Source organism: Molossus molossus, unplaced genomic scaffold, assembly GCF_014108415.1.
Source record: "Molossus molossus isolate mMolMol1 unplaced genomic scaffold, mMolMol1.p scaffold_m16_p_2, whole genome shotgun sequence".
NCBI lineage: Eukaryota > Metazoa > Chordata > Mammalia > Chiroptera > Molossidae > Molossus > Molossus molossus.
This window is the reverse complement of record NW_023425355.1, coordinates 145669311-145694027: the sequence shown is the minus strand read 5'-3', so window position 1 is coordinate 145694027 and position 24717 is coordinate 145669311. Positions and strand designations below refer to the sequence as shown.

Sequence of the window (24717 nt, the reverse complement as noted above, 5' to 3'; positions counted from 1 at the left end):
CTCTGCTGCAGTTTATACACAGAAGAAAGACCTGTGTTCTGCCTGGGCGTTCTCCATCACAACGGAAAAGACGCCTCTTTTCTGAATATGATGAAACCTGTGGATGACCTACAATTTACATTTCCCCATGACGTCACATAGTACACGCCTATACCACACCATGGTTAAAGGATGTTCCACCCGGACATGCATGGAGAGAAGGCTCCAGAGCACTGAGCCATCCGCTGCCACCAAGAGGCTCAGTCAGGCCCATGTGTCAGCCTCCACTCTCATGCCTGATGGCTCAGGACAGACACACCACATCCTAATAGGACAGACACACCGCCTCCCATCAGGGACTGCTTTCCTGGGATTGGCCCAGGAGGGACACGCCCCGCCTCCTATCAGGGACTGCTTCCCTGGGGATTGGCCCAGGAGGGACACGCCCCGCCTCCTATCAGGGACTGCTTCCCTGGGGATTGGCCCAGGAGGGACACGCCCCGCCTCCTATCAGGGACTGCTTTCCTGGGATTGGCCCAGGAGGGACACGCCCCGCCTCCTATCAGGGACTGCTTCCCTGGGGATTGGCCCAGGAGGGATATGCCCCGCCTCCTATCAGGGACTGCTTCCCTGGGGATTGGCCCAGGAGGTGGTGTTGAATTGACACACCCTCTCTAATGTCACCTTTTTTTCTAAGGAGGTCAAGGTGACTTCCACAGTCTGAAATACCCAACAGGAAGGCAGCTCCAGAAAGGGAAGAAAGGAACGTGGAGGATGATGGCTCATGCACAGTGTAGCTCCGGGAACAAAGCGAAGTGCACTGGACAGGCACCTGGACCGAGAAGGACAGTGGGCGCTCTTCTGGTGTTATGGCGGCTTTCTGTTCAGACTCCTGGAGTCTTCCCACGTTGTGTCCACCTCCCAGTTACGTGTGTGGTGTGTGGAAATGACCTCAGGTTTCAGAGGCTGGCTTTGGAATGACGGAAAAGCGCTCACTCTCATCTGTAAGACCAGAAGAAGCTTAGTGAGACACACGTCTTATGCTAAAATGCAAGGTGCAGCCCACGCAAAGACTTCCCCAGCTCCTTCGTCCCTCTGCTGGGGATCAGGTCCGGAAGGGGTGAAGAAAGAGGTGTCGTCCCGGGAAGTTCTGCAGGACGAACCTCTCTGGGAAGAACTCACTCCTGGCTCCCTCCTAAGGGGGGTTTCGGGTTTAATTATTGTGTGTGGTCATCTATAATTGGCAGCTTTCTTGACTGACATCCACGCAGGACCCTGCACTGACTGGAACAGCAGGTGCATTTCATACCACAGACTGGTTAGCATCACACCCAAACTGCCGGACCAGCTGGATAAGGTGTCCTCTTTCTTGCAACTGCAGCGGAGTATAGGTCAACAAGTGTCTTAGACTACAGGACACACATTCTAGGGGGAGAACCCCGTGGAAGGCATGGGAAGATGAGAAAGGGAAAGGTCATTTGCCTGTGGGATATGTTATGGGCGCTTTGTGTGTGTGAAGTCATGAGACTCCAGGTCACAGAGTAACCTGGGCAAATCTTCAGACAGACTAAGATAATAAAGACCGAACACTCAAATAACCAAAATCGGAAGTGAAAGGGGAAACATGAAAGGGCCACAAAAACTTTAAAAAAATTAAAGGAGAATATGAAAAAGGCATATGCCGAGAAATCGGACAGCCCAGAAGAAATGGATACATTGTAGAAACATACGACTTATCAAGGTCACATCTAGACTACAGAGAAAGCCTGAGCAGACCTACAACGAGTGAAGAGCTTGGATCAGTAATCGGAAAAGTCCACCACCAGATGGCTTCACTGGAGAATTCCACCAAATACTTAAAGAACAGTTTACACCAATATCCCTCAAGCGCTTCCAAAAAACTGAAGAGAAGGGCACACTCCCACACGCGTTCTGTGAGGCCAGTGTTACCCTGATACCAAGCCCAGATGTAGGCACTACAAGAAAAGGACACTACAGATCAACGCCTCTGACGGTTACGGGTGGAAAAATACACAACAAAATACGAACAAAATGAGCCCAGCAGCTCATCCAAAGGACCATCCACCACGAGCAAGCAGGATCTACTCCTGGAATGCAAGGATGGTTCAACCGGGAAACTCCGTGACATGCCACATTAACACAATGAGGGGAGAAGGCTGTATGACCACCCCCAACCAATGCAGGGAGAGCATCTGAGGAAACTGAACAACCCTCCTGACATAAACATTCAAGCTGGGAGGAGAAGAAAACTACGTCGACGTAACAAAGGCCAGGTATGAAAAGCCCACAGCCAATGTCAGACTCAGTAGAAAAAGGCTGAAAGGTTTTCCTCTAAGATGAGAAACAGAATAACAATGCCTTCTCTTGTCACTTCTATTTAACATGGTACTGAAAGTCCTAGCCAGAGCAATTAGGCAAGAAAAACAAACAAAGAAAGACATCGAAACTGGAAAGCAAGAAGTAAAGTTATTTCTGCTCACAGATGACACGGTCTTATAAGCAGAAAACCCTAAAGATTCCACACACACAAAAAGTGTGGGAATGAGTAAGCAAATCCAGCAATATTGCAGAATACAAAAACATCAGTTGCATTTCTACATGCTACCAATGAACAATCTGAAAAGAACGTAAAATAATTCCATTCACGATAGCATCAAAAAGGAATAAACTTAACCCAGGAGGTGAGAGACGAGTATACTTAAACTGGAAAGCATTGCTAGTTAAAGAAGATACAAATAAAATGGAAAAACATCCCTTGTTCGTGGATTGCAAGAGCTGGTATTGTTAAGTCCATCTGAAAATGTACAGGAACTCTCAAGGGACCCTGAATAGCTAGAACAATACTGAAAAAGAACGAAGTTGGAGGGTTCACACTTTCTGATTTTAAAACACATTCAAAGCTACAGAGAACAAAGCAGCATAAAGACAGACATACAGACCAACCGAACAGAGAGCCCAGAAATGAATCCCTCCATCGATGGTGAACGATATTCGACAAGGGAGCGAGAGCATGCAAGTATAAGAGGACGCCTCTTCAACCAACTGTGCTGGGAAATCCAGGTACTGATGGCAAAAGAATGTGGTTGGACCCTTACCTCCTACCATACACAGAAAGGAATTTAAAATGGGTGAAAGACCTGGACTTAAACTCGAAAACTATGAAATCCCTAAAGGAAAACATAGGGAGAAAGAAAGCTTCACGGTGGTGGATTTTGTCACGGTGTCTTAGACACGACAGTAAGAACACAGGCAAGAGCAAAAACACCCACATGGACCCACATTAAACGTGGAGTTTGGGGCATCAAAGGGCACTGAACAGAGTGAACAGGCAGCCTATGAAACTGAAGAAAAGACTTTCAAATTATATCTGGTATAGGCTTTACATCCAGACTATATAAACAGTAGGCTTTACATCCAGACTATATAAACAGTCCTAGAATTCAACAAGGAAGAAAACAACAACCCTATTTTTTTTTTTCCTTTATTGATGTTAGAGAGGGAGGAAGGGAGAGGGAAAGATAGAAACATGGATGAGAGAGAACATGGACTGGCCGCCTCCTGCACGCCCCCCACTGGGGATGGGCCCACAACCTGGGCATGTGCCCTGACCGGGAATCGAACCGGCGACCTCTTGGTGCAAGGATCCATGTTCAATAACTGGGCCACACCAGCTCGGCAGAACCACAACCCTATTTTTTTAAAAAATTCAGCAAAGGACTGGAACAGACACGTCTCCAAGGAAGACAAACAGCGGGCCAACAGCACACAGAACAATGTTTCAGATTGTTAATAATCAGAGACACCCAAATGCAAACCACAGTGAGAAACCCCTTTACATGCATTAGGACACCACCCGAAAAACACAGACAGTGAAGGTGCTACTGAGCACGCGAGCGGACCGGAGCCCAGGGCACGGCCGGACAGGAGATGAAATGGTGCGCCCACAGTGGAAGGGGGGGCCACGGTCCCTCGCAAGATTGAAAGTACCCTGACCTGTAACCCACAAGCCCGCTTCTGCAGATACACTCAGAACCGAGAGCAGTCGCAGAGAGGCGTCCGCACTCCCATGCCCAGAGCAGCGTTCTCGCAGCAAGCAGGGCGTGGAAACTGCTCACGGGTCTCTCCGCAGACGAACGGATGAAGAAAACGTGGTCAACCCGGCCAGCGGACATACTTCAGCGGCGGAAAGGGAGAACGTTCCGACACCTGCTACGACACGGACGAAGCGGGAGGACATGCTGCTCAGGGAGGAGCCAGCACAGAACAGATACGGCATCACCCACTCCTGCTCCTACGAGGCAACTAGGTATCTATGTGGCAGATATAAACATCGATTCAGAAGCCGCCGCGATTCAGCCGTACGTGTTCAATCCAAAGTCACTGCTACAATGGCACAGTGTTTCTCCGCTCTCACCAGGACTTCCAAAGACTGAGTATTCGCTTTCCTCCCTGGAAGAATCGTAAACTAGTATTCCCTTTTAAGCATCTTTGGGCTTTGTCCTCTAGAACATTCTTGACCTTCTCACTCTTAGCAAGAAACAGCGGGCAATCCTGATCGATCTGCAGTTAACAAGCCCCGGGGGACAACAGTCAACGCTCCGTCCGTGGAAAACAGCAAAGAGAGGGCAAACACACAGCAACAGAACCATTAAACATAAATCATGCCTCTCACTTTAAAAAAGTGAAATAAAAGCTTCTTTGGGGAGATGGAGCTGCTTGTTCATCCTCCATCAGCTGGAGTTCAAGTTGTTGCTGAAACATTCATCCTGTACCCAAGGGAAAAGAGACAGGCCAAGCCACGCCCTGAAGCCACACCCTGAGCGACTCTGTCAGGCAGGCCATCTTCATGGAACAAAGTCGGAATGCTTTCGGACCCCAGGGCCCAGGGAAAGCCAGGCGGAGGGTTTTAAGAAGCCTGCACAGGGCAGAATGGAGCCGCAGCGTAGAACAGCGCCAGGCGTCTGTGTGTGGAGCCCCTGGGAGTCTGAACAAAGACCACTGTGGCCCTGGCCGGTTTGGCTCAGCGGTTAGAGCGTCAGCCTGCAGACCAGAGAGTCCTGGGTTCGGTTCCCGCTAAGGGCATGTACCGCAGTGGCAGTTTGTCCCCAGCCAGTTGGGGTCATGTGGGTGGTAACCAGTGGATGTTTCTCTCTCTCTTCCCCCCTCATTCCCTCCCACTGTATCTGAAGATAAATGCAACCATGTTCTCGGGTGAGGATGAGAATAAAAGAGGAGCACTGTGCACCTGGGGACGGGCACGCGAGCGGACCCTCGGCAGGGCAGGGCGCGCACCTGCGGACGGGCAGGCGAGCGGACCCTCGGCACAGCAGGGTGCGCACCTGGGGACGGGCACGCGAGCGGACCCTCGGCACGGCAGGGCGCGCACCTGGGGACGGGCACGCGAGCGGACCCTCGGCACGGCAGGGCGCGCACCTGCGGACGGGCAGGCGAGCGGACCCTCGGCACAGCAGGGTGCGCACCTGGGGACGGGCACGCGAGCGGACCCTCGGCACAGCAGGGTGCGCACCTAGGGACGGGCACGCGAGCGGACCCTCGGCAGGGCAGGGCGCGCACCTGCGGACGGGCAGGCGAGCGGACCCTCGGCACAGCAGGGTGCGCACCTGGGGACGGGCACGCGAGCGGACCCTCGGCACGGCAGGGCGCGCACCTGGGGACGGGCAGGCGAGCGGACCCTCGGCACGGCAGGGCGCGCACCTGCGGACGGGCAGGCGAGCGGACCCTCGGCACAGCAGGGTGCGCACCTGGGGACGGGCACGCGAGCGGACCCTCGGCACGGCAGGGCGTGCACCTGGGGACGGGCACGCGAGCGGACCCTCGGCACGGCAGGGCGCGCACCTGCAGACGGGCACGCGAGCGGACCCTCGGCACGGCAGGGCGCGCACCTGCGGACGGGCACGCGAGCGGACCCTCGGCACAGCAGGGCGCGCACCTGCGGACGGGCACGCGAGCGGACCCTCAGCACGGCAGGGCGCGCACCTGGGGACGGGCACGCGAGCAGACCCTCGGCACGGCAGGGCACGCACCTGGCATGAGCGCGGCCGTGGGGAACAGGTCCTGCAGCCTCTCCTGGCTTTCCTCCAGCAGCGCCTCCTTGGACATGGGCAGCTGCAGGGTGTCGATGATGATCTGGGCCGCCTCCAGGGCCTTCTTGCCCATCACGAGGGACTTGACATCCCAGGAGTAGGTCTTCCCGTAGCGGCCACATATTTCCTGGAACACCACCGAGTAGAGCCGTTCGGTGTCTGCAGAAACAGGGGGAGATGGAGATGCACAGGTGTTAGGGGTTGCCACGGGAACAGTACCTCCAGCAGTGACTCTCCACACACATACATCACACACACACACGCACATTCGGTGCAGGTCACGCTCACAGAAGAAAGCCTTCATAGACACCTAGGGACACGGCGGGGACATCTGCAGGCCATCCACACAAAGCAACCTCTGGGCACCTGCTCTGTTCGCTGGACAGTCGTTGGGGCTCTGATGTGCAGTTAAAAGTTGAAGTGAAAACCCCTAGGTTCCGATCATGGCCTGACCTTCCTGGTGAGGTGACCAGCCCCATGCAGAACCCGTCCGCCCCCCACCAAAGTCTCGGTGCAGAACAAAGATGGCCCGGTCACACAGGGGGCCCCAGGACATGTCGGCGTGCTGTCAGCAAGCAGGGCCACAGACCAGACGCAGGGACACAGGCTCCCGCTGTCTCATCACTGAGGAGCCGCAGGGCTCCAGGCCCAGGGCAGAGACAACATCCATTCCCTGTGCTCTCCCAGGGCCCTGTGAGCAGTGCTGCAGGGCCGCCCTCGGGGTCAGATCCCGGCGGGCACTTCCAGGTCCAGTCCCAGGGAACCGAGGAAACCCAGCTGGTCCTGCTTTTCAGGGGGCAGGGGGCGAACAGGAGGCAGTACTGATGATCACCGTGCTGGTCCCACGAATCTGTGGTGCAGTCAGTGGTACACGGGGCAGTGAGCACTGCTGTGCGTACACTCCCTTATATTTACGCGTGCTGATCCCATGGATCTATGGTGCAGTCAGTGGTACGCGGGGCAGTGAGCACTGCTGTGCGTACACTCCCTTATATTTACGCGTGCTGATCCCATGGATCGATGGTGCAGTCAGTGGTACGCGGGGCAGTGAGCACTGCGGTGCTACACTCCCTTATATTTACGTGTGCTGATCCCACGGATCTGTGGTACAGTCAGTGGTACGCGGGGCAGTGAGCACTGCGGTGCTACACTCCCTTATATTTACGTGTGCTGATCCCACGGATCTGTGGTACAGTCAGTGGTACGCGGGGCAGTGAGCACTGCAGTGCTACACTCCCTTATATTTACGTGTGCTGATCCCACGGATCTGTGGTACAGTCAGTGGTACGCGGGGCAGTGAGCACTGCGGTGCTACACTCCCTTATATTTACGTGTGCTGATCCCACGGATCTGTGGTACAGTCAGTGGTACGCGGGGCAGTGAGCACTGCGGTGCTACACTCCCTTATATTTACGTGTTCCCTCTTTGGACTTGCACTGAGTATGTACGTAGCCGTGTCCGGGCTACCATCACGGTAACTGCACTGCGGACAGTCCCGGGTCCGCACGACCGCAAGGACTCTCCTGCACAAGCCAAGCGCATGCTCACCGACAGAGTGGGACGGGGGCAGCGTGGCCCACGGTGGCTGTCCCCGAGAGCATCAGCCTAGACGGGCCAATACAGAAAGCCGGCCCGTGTCGCAGTGACCTGTTAGAGACAGCGTCTGTGACAGACCGAGACGGAGGACTGTCAAGGGTCTCACAGGCCACCCCTCCAAGACCAGGGAAGCCACACAGGGCCTCGCTTTTTGTGACCACCCGCCCAGCGCCCCCAGTGGACACGCAGGACGGTGGGTGGCCTTGCTGTGGGCTGGCCGTCCCACGCAGACACTCAGCGAGGCCTGGGGGTGACGCTCGGGGCTGTCCTCGCGCGGGTGGAACACGGACGCACAGACCGACAACGTCTGCTCGGCTGCCCTGAGGACACTGACCCGGTGCTAACTGGCCATCGGGCGGCCGTGCGGGTCAGGAAGCGACATGCACAGCGCACTGTAGACGGAAGTGGTCCGGCGCAGCCAATACCGGCTCGGGAAAGGAGCTGAGTGCCTTCAACAGCTGTAACTGCTTTTCCCACAAGGGACAGAAATACAGAAACGGTGTGAAGTCCTCCTCTCTCCACTGAGAATCCGAGCAAGCCCGGCCCCGGAGAGGGACACACATGAAGAACCGGCCACCTGGAAGGGGGCAGAGGCCGGCCGGGCAGTGTGGGTACCGAGGCAGGGCTCTTGGTGAAACAGGTGGACAGAAAGAGGGTGAAAAAAAAAAAAGAGCTCCAAAGACAGGAAAAAAGCTACATTGTTTCAAGTGCTTTAACCAGTGTTTATGGAAGGCTTAACCTGTCCCAGCTGTTCCCTGAGAAGACAGAGCTGCGGGAGCTAATCCTTCGGAGACCACCGACCGCCACTTTCCCCCCTCCACGGAAAGTCACCCGTCCCGAGGCCAAGGGCGGCCCTCAGGAGTCATTCAAGAGCCCTCAGCACCTGCCGCGGATGACGGGCGTGCACGCGGGAGGGTCAGCGTGTGGACGGGAACGAGCCCCCGGCAGCTCACAGGCAGGCGCCTCGCAGCCCTGCCAGGCTGGGGGCTGACCGCGCCCGCCTGCTCAGGAGCGCGAGGTCTGCACTGGCCTCCGGGGCCACATCAGGGGCACCTGGCGTGGCAGGTCACAGGCAGCCACCGGCCACTGGAGGAATGTCCCCGGGAACGCCAGCCTCCCTGCGTCGCAGAGCCCCAGCAGCAGTGGGGTGCCGCCTGCTCGGGGCGCCCGGAGAGCATGGGCACAGACGGGCTGGCACGTGGCCCTGGCCCACGGGCTGGTGCGGTCTCCGTGAGCGGCACCCTGGGTTCCCACACGGGAAAGGCAGAGCGTGCAGGTTACGTTCATCAAACTGTTCCCGAGGCATCGCTGTGCCGGAGGGCGCAGCACAGGCCTGGGCACCTGAGAGCTCACGCACAGAGGTGTTGCGCCCCGACACAGACAAGCGTCACACACTGCGTCACGAACCGCCCGGCCTGTGCAGGAACACACAACCTCGTCCCCGATTCCGCAACCCCCAGACTTCCCGACACTGAAAAGCTCCCCCGTAGCACCAAAGTCTGGACGGCCGGGAGGTGGTTCTACTGATGAATATTTATCGCACTTAGCATGAACATCAGCCAGCTGCCTACAGAAATACCAACGCGTTGGATTACAGGGCTGCCCCGGGCCCCGCCCCCGAACTGTAGGCACCATGGGACATATCTGGTCTAATGCCTATTCAAAGTAATAACCTGAGACGTGTAAATGGAGCTGGCGCCCGGGTTTTGCAGGAGTCCGGAAGCCACACTGATTACGCTCACACCTAGCTCATCATGTGCACCTTGAACAAAGCAATTGAATGCTTTTTCTCGAAAGTTAATATACCTTGAAAACAGTCTTACTTTTATCATTTCCAATTACAAAAGGGGGGTTCCATCTCCAGCTGCTGCGTTCTGAGACAGAGAGGTTAGCGCCTTCGAGAGATGAAATGCAATCCATTTCCAGCTGGAAGGGCCAGCGTGAGCTCAGATCAGACTGTCGCATCTGGGGTACGAGCGGCCGACGGCACACTCTCTCCCCAGAAACACAGCGGTTCTGGAACGTGGTGGGAACGAGCTATTTTCAAGGCGGAATGGCTGTAATAACCAAAAGAATGTCAGCACACAGCCCCTTTTGATAAAAGTGCCGGGGTCACTTTTGCAAGCTGTTTTGATAGTATGGAGGTAATTGACAATTGTTCAATAGATTTTGGTGTTTTGTTTTGTTTTTACTATGGATATAATTTTACGTATTTATTTATTTTTCAATTTTTATTAATTTATTTTTGTTACAGATGTTTCTCTCCCCCTCTCAGACACCCTCCTCTCCATCCCGCCCCCCACCCCCCTGCATTGTTGTCTGTGCTGGTTTTGTTGACCTAAAAGATTCTGCACCTGGGTCCCTTCACGCACTGGTCGTCCACGCACGCTGCCTGGACCCGCACCTTCGGGCCAGCTCTGCGGGGACACTTTGGGCATGGGCTCAAGTCAAGCCCCACCCTCTGTCAAGGAGTGATTTTAAGGCACGGCTGGCCGTTAGCCAAGGAAATCTCAACTTGAAGGATCCCACATGGAGATTCATTTGCAGAAATGAAAGGAAAAGGAACCTATGAAATTAAGTCCAATATTTACACTTTCCATTTAATCCATGACTCTTAAACTGTCACTTAAAAAATATATATATATGTTTTTACTGATATTTTAGAGCGAGGAAGGAAGAAACACCGATCAGCTGCCCCCTGCACACCCGCTGCTGGGACTCGAGCCCACACTCCCGGCATGTGCCCTGACCAGGAGTCGAACCGGGACCTCTCCGTCCATGGGACGACGTTCAACCACTGAGCCACACTGGCTGGGCAAAAATGTCATTTCCTGTCCTGCTTCCTTCCCTCACTCCCAACTCAGACTGATATTAATATGTCTGTGAAGAAGCAAGATTCCTGTCAAGTGTAGTTGGCATGCAATCTTATACTGGCAATATTAGGGTCAGGGGTACGGCACAGTGACTTGACATGATTATCACTTTCAATGGAGCCCCCCACCGATTCTAGTCCCCACCTGTCACTGTGCACACGTATCAGTGTCACAGACTATGTCCCCTGATGCCTTTTACCCCCCGAGCCCCGCCACCATTCCTCTGGTCTGTTTCTGTTTTGTTTGGTTCTTTCATTTTCTCTTTCTGATCCCACCTAGAAGTGAACCCAGGGACTGTGTCTTCTGTCCCTTGCTTGACTGATGAAAGCCAGACGTAAATAGGTCGTCTCTCACCGGCCCCAGGCTCTCGAGGTGGGTCTCGGCTAGGGCCGCAGTCAGCTGGGGCGGCTGGTCAATGGAAGTGTTCCGGGTGTCACGGCATCTCCTGAGAGGTGACGGCCAGGGAACAGCAGACCCCGCCGTCACGGGCGAGCCAGGTCACAGCCTGGACAGACAGCTGATAAGCCAGCGTTTCTTTAGAAGAAACACGTACTGACAGTGGAACACCAGACAGGTGGAGCACACGCTGTACAGGAGGGGTTCCTGGGCCACCCCTGTTGCGTGGACACGGAGAAATAGAAGGGTTTCCAGTCCTGGCCCGTGAGCCACGAAGTGGCAGGGATGTGGGTGTCTTGCTCTGAGACGGCTACCGGCCCTGACACACTGGCTGCGGGCTCATTCCCGCAGACGCCGTGCCCTGAGGTCCTGAAAGCTCTCCCGCTGCATGGAGGCCAGCTCCCTGAGCCAAGGCAGCGTGCCCGGGAAGGTGCCGAGTCAGCAATGCGCTCCCCCACCCCGAGCTCTGACGGGGTGAGCCTGCAAAAGGGGCGCGTCCCAGGAGCCCGGAGACCGGCCACCGGACACGCCTACGCCTGGAACCGGTGCCTGCCCCAAGCTGGTGGACCCTGATGGCAACTACTCCCTACTCTGCCTAGAAGCTGGGGGCACACACTGCTTTGCAAGGTCACCACCGCTAGGGCCTCAGTGCCACTGCTCCCCTGTGAGCACACAGCCCGGGACCCGCCCTGTCCCCTGGCCCACAGTGAGCACACAGCCCAGGCCCAGGCCCCGCCCCCGCCCTGTCCCCTGGCCCACAGTGAGCACACAGCCCTGCCCCCGCCCTGTCCCCTGGCTCACAGTGAGCACACAGCCCTGCCCCCGCCCTGTCCCCTGGCTCACAGTGAGCACACAGCCCCGCCCCGCCCCGCCCCATCCCCTGGCCCACAGTGAGCACACAGCCCCGCCCCTGCCCTGCCCCCTGGCTCACAGTGAGCACACAGCCCCGCCCCGCCCCGCCCCATACCCTGGCCCACAGTAAGCACACAGCCCCGCCCCTGCCCTGCCCTGTCCCCCGGCTCACAGTGAGCACACAGCCCCGCCCCGCCCCACCCCATCCCCTGGCCCACAGTGACACACAGCCCCGCCCCTGCCCTGCCCTGCCCCCTGGTTCAATGAGCACACAGCCCCGCCCTGCCCTGTCCCCTGGCCCACAGTGAGCACACAGCCCCGCCCCCACCCCGCCCTGTCCCCTGGCCCACAGCCCCGCCCCCACCCCGCCCTGTCCCCTGGCCCACAGTGAGCACACAGCCCCGCCCCCGCCTCTGCCCTGTCCCCTGACCCACAGTGAGCACACAGCCCCGCCCCCACCCCGCCCTGTCCCCTGGCTCACAGTGAGCACACAGCCCCGGCCCCGCCCTGCCCTGTCCCCTGGCCCACAGTGAGCACACAGCCCTGACCCGCCCCCGCCCTGCCCTGTTCCCTGGCCCACAGTTAGCACACAGCCCGGGCCCCGCCCCGCCCTGTCCCCTGGCCCACAGTGAGCACACAGCCCCGCCGCCGCCCCGCCCTGTCCCCTGGCCCACAGTGAGCACACAGCCCAGGCCCCGCCCCCACCCTGTCCCCTGGCCCACAGTGAGCACACAGCCCTGCCCCCGCCCTGTCCCCTGGCTCACAGTGAGCACACAGCCCGGGCCCCGCCTCTGCCCTGTCCCCTGGCTCACAGAGAGCACACAGCCCGGGCTCCGCCTCCGCCCTGTCCCCTGGCTCACAGTGAGCACACAGCCACGCCCCCGCCCTGTCCCCTGGCTCACAGTGAGCACACAGCCCCGGCCCCGCCCCCGCCCTGTCCCCTGGCTCACAGTGAGCACACAGCCCTGCCCCCAGCCTGTCCCCTGGCTCACAGTGAGCACACAGCCCAGGCCCCGCCCCGCCCTGTCCCCTGGCTCACAGTGAGCACACAGCCCTGCCCCCGGCCTGTCCCCTGGCCCACAGTGAGCACACAGCCCAGGCCCAGGCCCCGCCCCCGCCCTGTCCCCTGGCCCACAGTGAGCACACAGCCCGCCCCCGCCCTGTCCCCTGACCCACAGTGAGCACACAGCCCATGCCCTGCCCCCGCCCTGTCCCCTGGCCCACAGTGAGCACACAGCCCAGGCCCAGGTCCCGCCCCCGCCCTGTCCCCTGACCCACAGTGAGCACACAGCCCATGCCCTGCCCCCGCCCTGTCCCCTGGCCCACAGTGAGCACACAGCCCAGGCCCAGGCCCCGCCCCCAGCCTGTCCCCTGGCCCACAGTGAGCACACAGCCCGCCCCCACCCTGTCCCCTGGCCCACAGTGAGCACACAGCCCGGCCCCGCCCTGTCCCCTGGCTCACAGTGAGCACACAGCCCATGCCCTGCCCCCGCCCTGTCCCCTGACCCACAGTGAGCACACAGCCCATGCCCTGCCCCCGCCCTGTCCCCTGGCCCACAGTGAGCACACAGCCCAGGCCCAGGCCCCGCCCCCAGCCTGTCCCCTGGCCCACAGTGAGCACACAGCCCAGGCCCCGCCCCCACCCTGTCCCCTGGCCCACAGTGAGCACACAGCCCGGCCCCGCCCTGTCCCCTGGCTCACAGTGAGCACACAGCCTGGGCTCCGCCTCCGCCCTGTCCCCTGACCCACAGTGAGCACACAGCCCTGCCCCCTCCCTGTCCCCTGGCTCACAGTGAGCACACAGCCCGGCCCCGCCCGTGCACTGTCCCCTGGCTCAGGGTGGCTTCCTGCACTTCCCTGCCAGGGTCAGCCTGCCTGGGCATCTGCCAGCCTGCCCACCCCAACGACCTCTGTGGGCTGAAAGAGAGCATCTGCTAAAATCATCGACAGCCGAGGTGGAGAAGAGAGGCATTCCACTTGCAGGAGACAGGAGCACAGGGGGCCCCGACGCTGAGGAAGGACACAGGGAAGAAAGCGGCCTCCCGACGCCCAGCCCTGCTCCAAGCGCCCGGCGGTGTGCAGTCGGCAGGCCGGCAGACGGGACATGCGGAGGCCGTCCTTCCCGCCCAGCTCACACAGCAAAGGAGTCGGCCGCCGTCCCTTGCATTGGGCAGGGGCTGAAAACCAGGCGGGGCGGGGGACAGCTTTCCAGGGTAAAGGGCAGCGGCCGCGGCAGTGTCGGCGGGCGGAGGCGCAGGTGCCCGCCTGGGAAGCTGCGTAGCAGTGGGCCATGCTGGTACACCCCGCACATGCACCCCCTAGGAGAGCACGTGGTCCCGAGTCACGCATCTTGGGCCACAGGCTGCACCCACAGGCGTGGTGGACACTGCCAGGGCCCCACTCTCCCGGCCACGCCGCCACCAGAGCCTTAGCCAGTTCCAGCCTGGCGCCGGGCCCCACGCCCTGCCAGCCTCGCTCGGCTCTCCAGGTGAAACCTTCTCCACACAGGCGCACGTGCACCGTCAGCCTGGACGCGCCCCGTTGGCTCACGGCCACTGAGGATGAAATCGTGTCCACGCCGCCCCCGCAGAAGAAGAACCTGTGTCGTGCAAGCACGTGTTCCAGAGGAACAGTCAGGGAACCAAACAGTGGTGTAGACTCGCCTGGCCTCCGTGGGCTGGACAGGCTGCTTCGGGCCGTCTGCTCCGTGCGTGGGCTGCTCCTACCCCAGTTCCCGCCCGTCTCCTGCCCTGCGGGGTCACAAGGAGACAGCCAGAATCCGTGCGGTTGACGGGAAACGCCCCGAAACCACAGCCCCGGGGGGTGTAAACCAACCTCAGAGGAAAGCATGTGTCAGGAAAAGGAAAACAAGATAAAGAGGGAAGCAAGCACGGTGGGGACGGGCGCCACCTGAGGCGCAGGAGGGACCGTGTTCCCCTGCAGGTTTGCACGGATCTTCACACACACTCTCCAGGAACAAGTCGCAGCTGATAAACCACCACGCACATGAAACCACCTTATTTAACATTTAATTTTACCGGCTGCTTGTTTGGCTTAAATTACATGTAATCCAGAATGGCCACGGGGCTCCCCCTTCTCCTAAGGAAGGAGGTCCTGGAACCCCCATTGAGGGCCTCCCCGACAACCCAGCCTTGGTGCTACATCCTGGTCAGTATCTTCACCAACCAATCAGAGCAGCTCACCGCTGACCAATCGGACAGTGCCTGCCTCTTGGACCAATCCCGTGCGAGGACCGGGAGCCCTCATTTGCATGAGGGCGGAGGGATCAGGGACGGGGCGGGGCCTGCAGTGCACAGGGGCCAGCCCCAGGATTGCAGGAGCACAGGGCCTCTCCGCCAGGGTCCGAAGCAGGGGTCCCCCCCGCTGACACGGACACTGCCCCCAGGGCACGCTGCAGAGCAGGCCCGAGAGCAGCCGAGTGGGCCCCAGCACACCGCAGCAGAGCACAGCTGTCCAGCAGACAGGGCGCAGAGCCCCGGGCACCTCCCGCTGCGCTGCCCCACGGCCCAGCCTACCCCGCATGGGGGGTGCCTGTGGGCACCGAACTGTTGCCAGCGATCCCTGACCTGCCGTAGGCACGTCATTTCTTATACTTGGACACTGCAAAAGGTGCCTCACTGTATCAACTAGAACACAAACCAACGGAAAATGCAGCTCCCGACCCGCACTCAAGTTCAGCTGACGATGCAAACGACAGCACAGAGGCTCCCGGGAGAATGTGCACAGATGTGTATAGATGTGCATGTGGGAAACGTCCCGTGTTCCCAGTGAGCACCGCTCATGGCCTCGACCGGAACGAGACGGGAGACGCCCGAAGCAGTCAGACAGCGGTCCTGGTGCAGACCTGGCCCAGCCCGGACCAGCAGCGATGCAGCAAGCGTGTTGGATGCGTGCTACGGGGTAGCCGCTGAGAGACGCGGTCTCGCACGCCCCGTCGTCCTGGCCAAGTGGCTCAGCCAGGGAGCAGCACCGAGCAGCTCACGGATGAGCGGCGAACACAACGGAGAAGTGGGACCCTGCTGAGGGGACCTGCAGAGCGGTGAGCGCTGGGGACAACACCAGCTGGTCAGTCAGGGTTTTCTCGGAGGAAGAACTGCGGGACCACCCATCGGCTAAGCTCCGCGACGTGAGATCCTAGAGGTAAAAGCAGACGCCAGGCAGAGGGTACGGCGGGCAGACGCCGGACAGCATTCTGGCCAGACAGGAGGATAGGACCTCAGGTGACAGGAAGGGGGGCGGGACCTCTGCTGCAGGTTCTGCCCTGAGAGCACAGGTGCTTGTTCCGACGCCCCCAGTCCCAGTGCCTGATACAGGAGAGGGTGCCTGTTCCGACGCCCCCAGTCCCAGTGCCTGATACAGGAGAGGGTGCCTGTTGGGACGCCCCCACTCCAAGGGCCTGACACAGGGGAGGGACTGCTGTCTGCGCGGTTTACCGCCGGGCATGCCCGAGGGAGGCTTCCCTGCGTTTAGGAGTGGGAAAGCCTGCAATGAGTGATTAACAAGCATGAAATTACGCGCTGGGTACGATTTGCTTCTCGGGAGAAGCTCACAGTCTCAGAGAAGACCCTGCATGTGCTGAATGGATCATCTCCAGGGTCTGCGAGCCCATAAATGTGGTTGCTTGAACTAAATATGGGTAATGATCCCTCAGTGCAGCGGTCATTTGTAGACAGAAACCCTGGGTGAGCACGTGACTCCCCAGCGTTGCCAATGCCCCTTAACTAGGCAGGGGCACGGGGTGGGCATTGCACGTGACTCCCCGGCATTGCCAATGCCCTTAACTAGGCAGGGGCACGGGGTGGGCATTGCACGTGACTCCCCGGCATTGCCAATGCCCTTAACTAGGCACGGGCACGGGGTGGGCATTGCACGTGACTCCCCAGCATTACCAATGCCCCTTTACTAGGCACGGGCACGGGGTGGGCATTGCACGTGACTCCCCGGCATTGCCAATGCCACGGGCACTGGGTCTAAGAATGTTTTCCGGGTAACCAGACTAAGGTTTAAAGCCTCATCTTAAAGATTAAAATGTTGGTAGATCACACGTAGCTGTATGGAAACGTTTGTGTACGTCGGGAAAACAAATGGAGACTGAGTTTAGGATCACACACCTCCACGTAGAACCAAACTCTAAAAGGTGTGGAGGAAAGCAGACATCTGTGGGGCTACGGAACGTATGAGGTCCCCATGGGATGTACGAAATCCCGGTATAGAACACAATGGCCAGGGCACAGAACACACGGGTCAAGGGGTGTCCTCAAAATCACAGGACCACCGTCAGAAAGCAGAGGAAGTCAGATGGAGGAAATATTGACACCACACACACACACACACACACCAGACGGCGTGCACCCAGACTAGAGAACTGAACTTGACACCTCAGGGCCTAGAGAGAGAACCTGTCGGAGACCCAGGGACAGTCTCCCAGATGCTCACGTCTAGTCCCAGGAACCTGCAAACATGGGCCCTTCTGTGGCCAAAGGTGAGATGTGGTGGTGGGGACAAGGTACCTGGCGAGTCCCTTGTAGCTGCCAGGTCCCTCTAAGAGGAGACAGGAGGTCAGAGTCAGAGGACGTGAAGGGCAGAGCAGAGGCTGGGGGCCGGGCCACAGGAAGGCGGGGCCCTGGCCCAGCCCGCACGGAGACTGCGCTGGGCGCCCAGAGCACGCAGCCGTCGGCCGGATTGCAGACCCCTGGCCTGCAGGACTGCGAGAGACAAGGTGCGGTGTCCACACCTGGAGGTGTGGGATCGTGTTTACAGCAGACGTGAGAAACGAATACACAGTGCAACACAGAAAGCACTTTGCAGAACAGTGTAGGTTTCTTTCAGAAGGAAGCACACGCCTAGGACCTGGCCACGAGCAACGCAAGGCGTGCAAGGAACACGGACGAGGGGGGAGCAGACCAGCTCACTGACATGCGCGCACGCACGACTCTCAGACTCACTAGCCTGCTGTCTTTCAACTAGACGTTCCCTCCTGATGGGGCGGAAAGGGGCAGGACTGAGGGGTTCGTGGAGCCCTCAGGAGCTGTGGAAACCACTGCTTTGGATGGTGCTGTGGCAGGTGAGGACAGGCGGAGGGTGCCCGGGTGCACGTGGGAACGACCCCGCAGTCCACGCGAGGAAAGCTTCCTGGGCCCCTCACTCTCCTCCCCCAGGAGGCCGCCTCTCCCGCTGCTGAGGCCTGTGGGCTCCATCGAGATTGTGTCCCTGGTCCTGGACACAGGCAGAGCCGCCCCTTGGAGACTGCAGACGCCCCCGCCGGGTGGGAGGGGGAAGTCACACATTGGAAAGCCGGCCCAGGACGGTGCCCTGGCTCCGGGGAGTTTCCAGAGTGTCCCTGCCGCCTACACTGTCCGGCGACGAGCAGGTGCTTTTAGTTGTAGGGGAGGAGGGCTAAGAGGGGCGTTTGAGAGCAGAGCCCTGGCCCCGGGGTGACAGCCTGCGTCATCCGCAGACACAGTGCAGCTCCGCGGACCGGAGGGACCCACAGGCAGGTGGCAGGGAGGCAGGCAGGGGAAGGGCTTGGCCAGCGGAGGGTCCGTGCTGGTGACAGGACAGCGGGTCCTTTGCACTCCCCTGTGCCTCAGGACCACAGTGGGAGGAGGAAGAAGTGTTGGTCTGCATTTGTCCCTTCAAGAGACCTATGGGACCTTTAGGTCACACTGGCCAGAGGAGAGTGAACCCAGTCCTACAGATTAAAATGGGGTCAGAATGATGTTTTTGCATCCATGTGCGCAAGACGCTGGCGTACACAGTGGAAAGGGCTGGGTGGATCCTGGTTGGACACGGAATGCTGCGACATGATCTGTACCCCTGTGAGTGTCTGAACGCACACGTCAGCAGCAGGTCACCTCCCCGGGAACTTGTCCTGCTGCCCGGTGTCCACGGCCCCTCGCTTCCCTACAGCCCTGACGTCTGTGTCCCACGGGATTCCTGAACCACAGTCTCGGAGGTGCAGGCCCAGAGGTAGTACACGGAAGCACGTGTCCCCGTCTGCAGTCTGCGCTCCGTGGGCACGGCACCTTGCGGCCGCTTCTGCGCGGGGCCAGCCCAAGCCAGGAGACTGAGCGGGCAGGACCGGGGACCTGGCACCTCCCTGGGGCGGCTCTGCGTGTGTGCACTGCGAGTCTAGGCACCCCTAGAGAGCGTGCGCAGACTTGGCGGGCCCGCGGACCCCGCAGCCCACGTGACACAGCCGCACACGGGTCTGCCGGTGTCCCCTCTCCGTGGGCCTGCTTCAGTGTCTGCATACAGCTCAGGAACCCTAAACGCTCTCACTGGAACTATGTAGACGGTTACTTCGGGTCTGGGAAGATACCGAGCAAGCTCCGGAAACAGTCAAAGTACAATTCCTGCCCTGGCCGGTCGGCTCAGCGATGGGAGCCTCGGCCCCAGAGCGAGAGGCCTGGGTTCGGTTCCCGCTAGCGCAGGGACCTCGGTTGCGGTTCATCCCCGCCCTGGTGGCGTCTGGGGAAGGTAGCCAGTCGATGTGTCTCTCTCACGTCGATGTTTCTCTCTCTCTTCGTCTCGCACAATCTGACGATAAATGCAAAAGTATCCTCGGGTGAGGATTAAAAAAAAAATTTCTCTGGCAATCTTTCTAAAGGATGCTAAGTTACTTCCAAATGAGATAAAAAAGAGCGATGCTTTCACGTTATATTTTTGTAGTCCTCCCCTGAGGATATCTTCCCGTGGACTTTCATTGAACATGGTAGGGAAGGAGGGAGAGAGAAACATGGATGTGAGACACACACATCGCTTGGTGGCCTCCCTCTCGACCCCGACTGGGCTGGGATCAAACCAGCAACCCAGACACCTGCCCGTGACCAAACGGCCCTCCGACCCGCAGTGCGTGGGCTGATGCTGAGCACCGAGGGCCAGGCTGTCTGCTGTGTCTTCAGTGCCTCAACGCGACGGTTCACCGGGGGGGGGACTGTGTCCAGTGGAGAGAGGAGACACTCGCACGTGGTGTCTGCCTTCACAGGCTAGTGTCTCCTCGTGTAAGGACAGCGGCAAGCCGCGGTGACTCTGAGTGACTGCCGACGCGCACGCACATCGTCTTTGGGCTGTCGCTGCACGAGGAGGTAGGGAGGGGGCGAGCCGGCACAGGACTGGGCTCCGCATGGCACCGAAGCTGACTTCACTCACGCACGCCAGGCTGTCACGGGGCGTCCACTGTCGTCCTCAGAACCACCACTCAGACAACAGCTGAAAATGCAGGCGGTAGAAGACATGACGAGGGAATGAGAAATGGCCCGGTAGGAAACAGCGAGTTGACGTAAAAGAGGCAGCCAGGGAGGGATAAAGGCTCAAGCGCTGACACGGGAGAGAACAAGGAACACAATGCCCTCCAGACCGCCACCTGACCAGGAACGGCACCCTCGGGACAGGCCTCGGAGCTGCAGGGGCCCCTTTCGTAGGCGGGCGTTTGTCAGTGAGGAATGTAAATGTGTTTCCTCTTCTGTACGATTCCCTAACTTTCGGTCCAGCTCCCTTCATTGCGAGGATAGAGTATATAAGGCACGTAACATGGGGATGTGGTCACGGACTGCTGATGTGGTCGATCGCTAGGCTCTTCCCCATGATGTGGGGCTCAGTGCCCCGACCCCCAAGCTGTTGAAGGGTCAACTGTAAGTGGTGAAACAGCGCAATTAAAAGGGAACACTGGCAACAAGGATTAAAGGAAGGAGAAACATGAGCGAGCGGCAGGATACACTTCGGATGGAAAGGTGCAGAGAGGTTTGACGTGAACGGACGGGACAAGTGTCCCAGGCAAACGGGGCCTGCAAGGGGCCAGACAGGGTGTGCCGCCCAAGACAGACTGCAGAGGCATTCTCACAGGAACGGAACACCGGCGTCTCACAGAGACACACCGTCGTGATGAAGAGGCCGATCCAGCAAGGTACGACCCCGCAGACGTGCCGGAACTTAACCACACTTTCAAGAATGGACAGAACAGCCCGGCTGGTGTGGCTCAGGGGCTGAGCGTCGATCTTGCACCGAGAGGTCGCAGGTTCGATTCCCGGTCAGGGCACATGCCCAGGTTGTGGGCCAAATCCCCAGTGGGGGGCGTGCAGGAGGCGGCCAGTCCATGTTCTCTCTCATCCATGTTTCCATCTCTCTCTCCCCCTCCCTTCCTCTCTCTCTAACATCAATAAAGAAAAAGAAAATGGATTGAAGACAGAAAACTCACAAGGAAACACAGCACTTGGTTTCAGCCACTTAGTGGACAAATGCCACTGGCCACCGAGCCCTGGCGGCTGGCCACAGACACTCCACCCAGCCCTAGCAAAGCACGCACTCAAGTGCACATGCAGCGTGCTTTTCGGAAAGACGAGAGCGAGCCAGAACACAAGCACTGATCCGTTATGCAGACCCGGACTCCTACGGAGTGTTTCCCCACTCAACAGTGAATGAAATCAGAAATCAGTAACGGAAAAAACCTTGGACAACTCATAAACATGTGGAAATTACACGAAAGAAACCTAACTCCTCAAGCGCTGGTCAAAGAAATCATGACCAAGGAACCTTAGAAGCCGGTTGGGGATGAACGAAGACAGCACGCACCGTAACCAAAGCCTGTCGATGAAACGAAGCCGTGCTTACGGGCCGCTGGTGCGTTCGGGCGCCTGGGAAGAGGTGGTCAGAGGTGGACGTGGACGAGTCTGACGAGAGGCTGTGAGCTCGGAAGGCTGGCAGCTCCAGAGGCTGGAGAAGACGAGGAAGCCACCCCTACCCTCGGGCCTGCGGAAGGCACCGGCCCTTCCGTGTCTGCCCTCTGGGCTGCGGGGCCACTGCTGGCCTCCAGAAATGCCACTTAACACATCCGTGCTGCCTGAAGCCCAGGCTTTGTCCGCCTGGGACCTCGATAGACAGGTCACACAGTAAGGCATTTTCTCAACCACTCATTTTTCTTTTTTTCTAATTGTACAGGGACTCAAGCAGATAGAGAAAAGAATGAGCCTTTCTTCCCTTCTCATTCACAGGTGCTGTGACGATGCACTGAAGGTGGACAGCTGCGGACAGCGTACAGGAGCAGGCTGAGCCCCTGTGGAAGGCCGCCCACCGGCGCGGAGGCCCGCCCAGGCTGAAGCTGTCGCCCTGCATCACGGTTAGAGGCAGGGAGCTTACTCATCGCTGCGTTTGCTTAATCCTCACTGGAGGACATGTCTCCATTTACCTTTAGATAGAGGGTGGGAGGGAGGGAGAGACGAAGACATCAACCTGGGATGAAACACAGCGACTAAGTTGCCTCCCACAGGACCCCGGCCAGGACCAGGGACAAACCTCGTCCGAGGTACAGGCCCTTGACTGGAACTGCAGCTGTTTGGTCCGCGGGCCGACGCTCTAACCGGGGAGCCAGACCGGCCAGGGCGTCGCTATGCGGACTGACCCATCGCCACATTTCCGGTTACAGAAGGTCAGCAGTTTGAATGTCCTCGCGTTTCAGAGGCCAGTGCGCATGGAGCTCCTGGCCCTTCCTTTCTTCTGCCTCGCTCCCGGCTCTCAGCAGCGGCGCCCCCGTCCCAGGCACCAGGGATGGACGCCGCACGCAGGCAGCCCACGCCTTCGACACACGGAAGCCAGCAGCTGTCCTCTACAAATCAGGGAAGGGGCCCAGAGGGTCCCCCACCGCTCCGCAGCGCCCTCTGTCCCAGACCCCCTCCCGCAGCCCCTCCAGCTACTGCGCTGCTTCCAGGACCAGCGCTGCGATGCCGAGGGCCTGCTGGATGCATCCCTGCAGCGGCCGTTCACGGAGAGCGACGCCCATCGTGCCGCAGCCGAGGCAACGCTCTGAGCTCAGAACAGCGCAAATGGTCTCCATGCAGCACGGGCTACGGCAGGAGCCGTCCTCTGGCGGCTGTGGGTGCGTGTGCTCACTGACGTCTGTGGGGGTGGGCAGAGGAATGTTAGAGGCTCAGCTATAAAATACGGCAGGAGTGACGTCTGTGGGGGTGGGCAGAGGAATGTTAGAGGCTCAGCTATAAAATACGCAGGACTGAAGATCAGAGATCAAGGTGTGGGCAGGCTGGTTCCGCCTGAGGCCTCTCTCCGTGGCGTGTAGAAAGCGGTGTCCTCACATGGTCTGTGTGTGCGTGTGTGTTTTCATCTTCTGTTCTTGTACGAACACCGGTCCCATTGGATCAGGACCCGCCCCAGGGACCTCATTGTCCTGTAATCACCCTCTACAGACGCCTGTCAAACACAGTCCCATTCTCAGGTCCTATGGATTGGGGGAGATGCAGTCCCATCCAAAACACTGGGCACAGACCTCCAGCTACTCAGTATTTCTGCCCCTCCGGGGCTCGGGCAGCCAGTGACAATGACCCTGTGTCTTGTTTCTGGGGGAGGGACGAACACTGTCACCCAGAGGTAAGGATCCAAGCACTCTTTGAAGAACATGTGTGTACCTGTATAAATTCATTTGCTTATCTTGAGTTTTATGTCATTCTACCCAAGGTTTCTACAAACAACCCGAAGCCGTAAGGTGCGGGTCTCTCGTCCCACGCACAGTATCTGAGGCCCTGAAACCGCGAGTGGGAGTGTTCCTGAACAGAGGAGGGACACTTGGTGGGCGCAGGTACAGCGTGGCTGAGCAGGCACGCCCTCCCTGGGGGCTGCCGAGAGGAGGCGTCGGAAATGCCCCCCCCCCCGTCCTTGGAGAGCTGTACCCCGGAGCTCCAGGGCCAGGACAGCGCTGAGGGTCTTCACTGTGCACGGGCGGAGCTGTACCCCGGAGCACCAGAGCCGGGCCAGGACAGTGCTGAGCGCCTTCGCTGTGCACGGGCGGAGGCTGCTGGCACAGATTCTGAGCTGTACCCCGGAGCTCCAGGGCCGGGACAGTGCTGAGCGCCTTTGCTGTGCACGGGCAGAGGCTGCTGGCACAGATTCTGAGCTGTACCCCGGAGCTCCAGGGCCGGGACAGCGCTGAGCGCCTTCGCTGTGCACGGGCGGAGGCTGCTGGCACAGATTCTGAGCTGTACCCCGGAGCTCCAGGGCCGGGACAGCGCTGAGCGCCTTCGCTGTGCACGGGCGGAGGCTCCTGGCACAGATTCTGAGCTGCCTCCCCGTCCACTCCCTCACCCATTGCTACGGGGCCTTCTCGGGTGTCACCGTTCGGCAAAGTCCAGGAAAGACAGCCGGCCTTCGATGGATGTCAGGGCAACAGCCGTCGCTAGGACTGGGTGGACTGGGGGATGATATGACCAAGTGCAGAATTCTCCTGAGGGTCCGAGATGACTGGTGAGGAGGAGCGAGATGGAATCGGCGGGAGGGAGGGAAGGTGCTCCCTCGGGGACAGGCACCCGCTTGGCTCCCGGACATTCCGAGATGTCTGTGCGTGTGGGCCGACGGGTGAACACGTTTCCGTGTTCCAGGTTCTTCTGACTCGAGCTCCTTCGCTGAACGTGGCTGCTGGGCAACGGGCCTGTGAACAGACTAACGCACACCTACGTGGCTCACTCCGCTGGAAACGGACAACATCGCGGGGTCTGCCGGCCCAGCCCCACGAGCCCCCAGTCCGTCCCTCATGGAAGGCCTTGACTGAGGTCCCTGCCGAGTCCAGGAGGGCTGTGCATTCCGTCCGGGGGCGGGCTGAGCAAGGGACACAGTCACTGTGCGCACCGGCCTACCGAGCAAACAGGCGTGCAGGCTGGTGGACACGTGCGCGCCCTCGAGCTGCACGATGCCCGTCCGGGGTGGCGGTGAACATCGCCGAGATGCGTGAACAGAACGAGACCTCGGGTGCTGAAGGGTCGGGCACGTCTCGGAACCTCCCCGCGAGCGGCGATGAGCTTCTGACCAGGGAGGACAACAGCCTCCTCGGGACAGAAGCCGTGTCCACGGGACACTCGCGCGTGTGCTGCGTCTGC

General features: G+C 59.3%; 1 protein-coding gene across 1 annotated transcript in view; it reads right to left on the bottom strand.

Moving 5' to 3' along the window:
* The window catches only part of LOC118636566 (pseudouridine 5'-phosphatase), a 41837-nt gene that overhangs the window by 7612 nt on the left and 9508 nt on the right, over positions 1-24717 (bottom strand). Inside the window, exon 2 of the mRNA XM_036271702.1 lies at positions 6045-6263. Within this exon, the coding sequence (XP_036127595.1) occupies positions 6045-6263 (219 nt within the window). The remainder of the gene's footprint in view (positions 1-6044; positions 6264-24717) is intronic.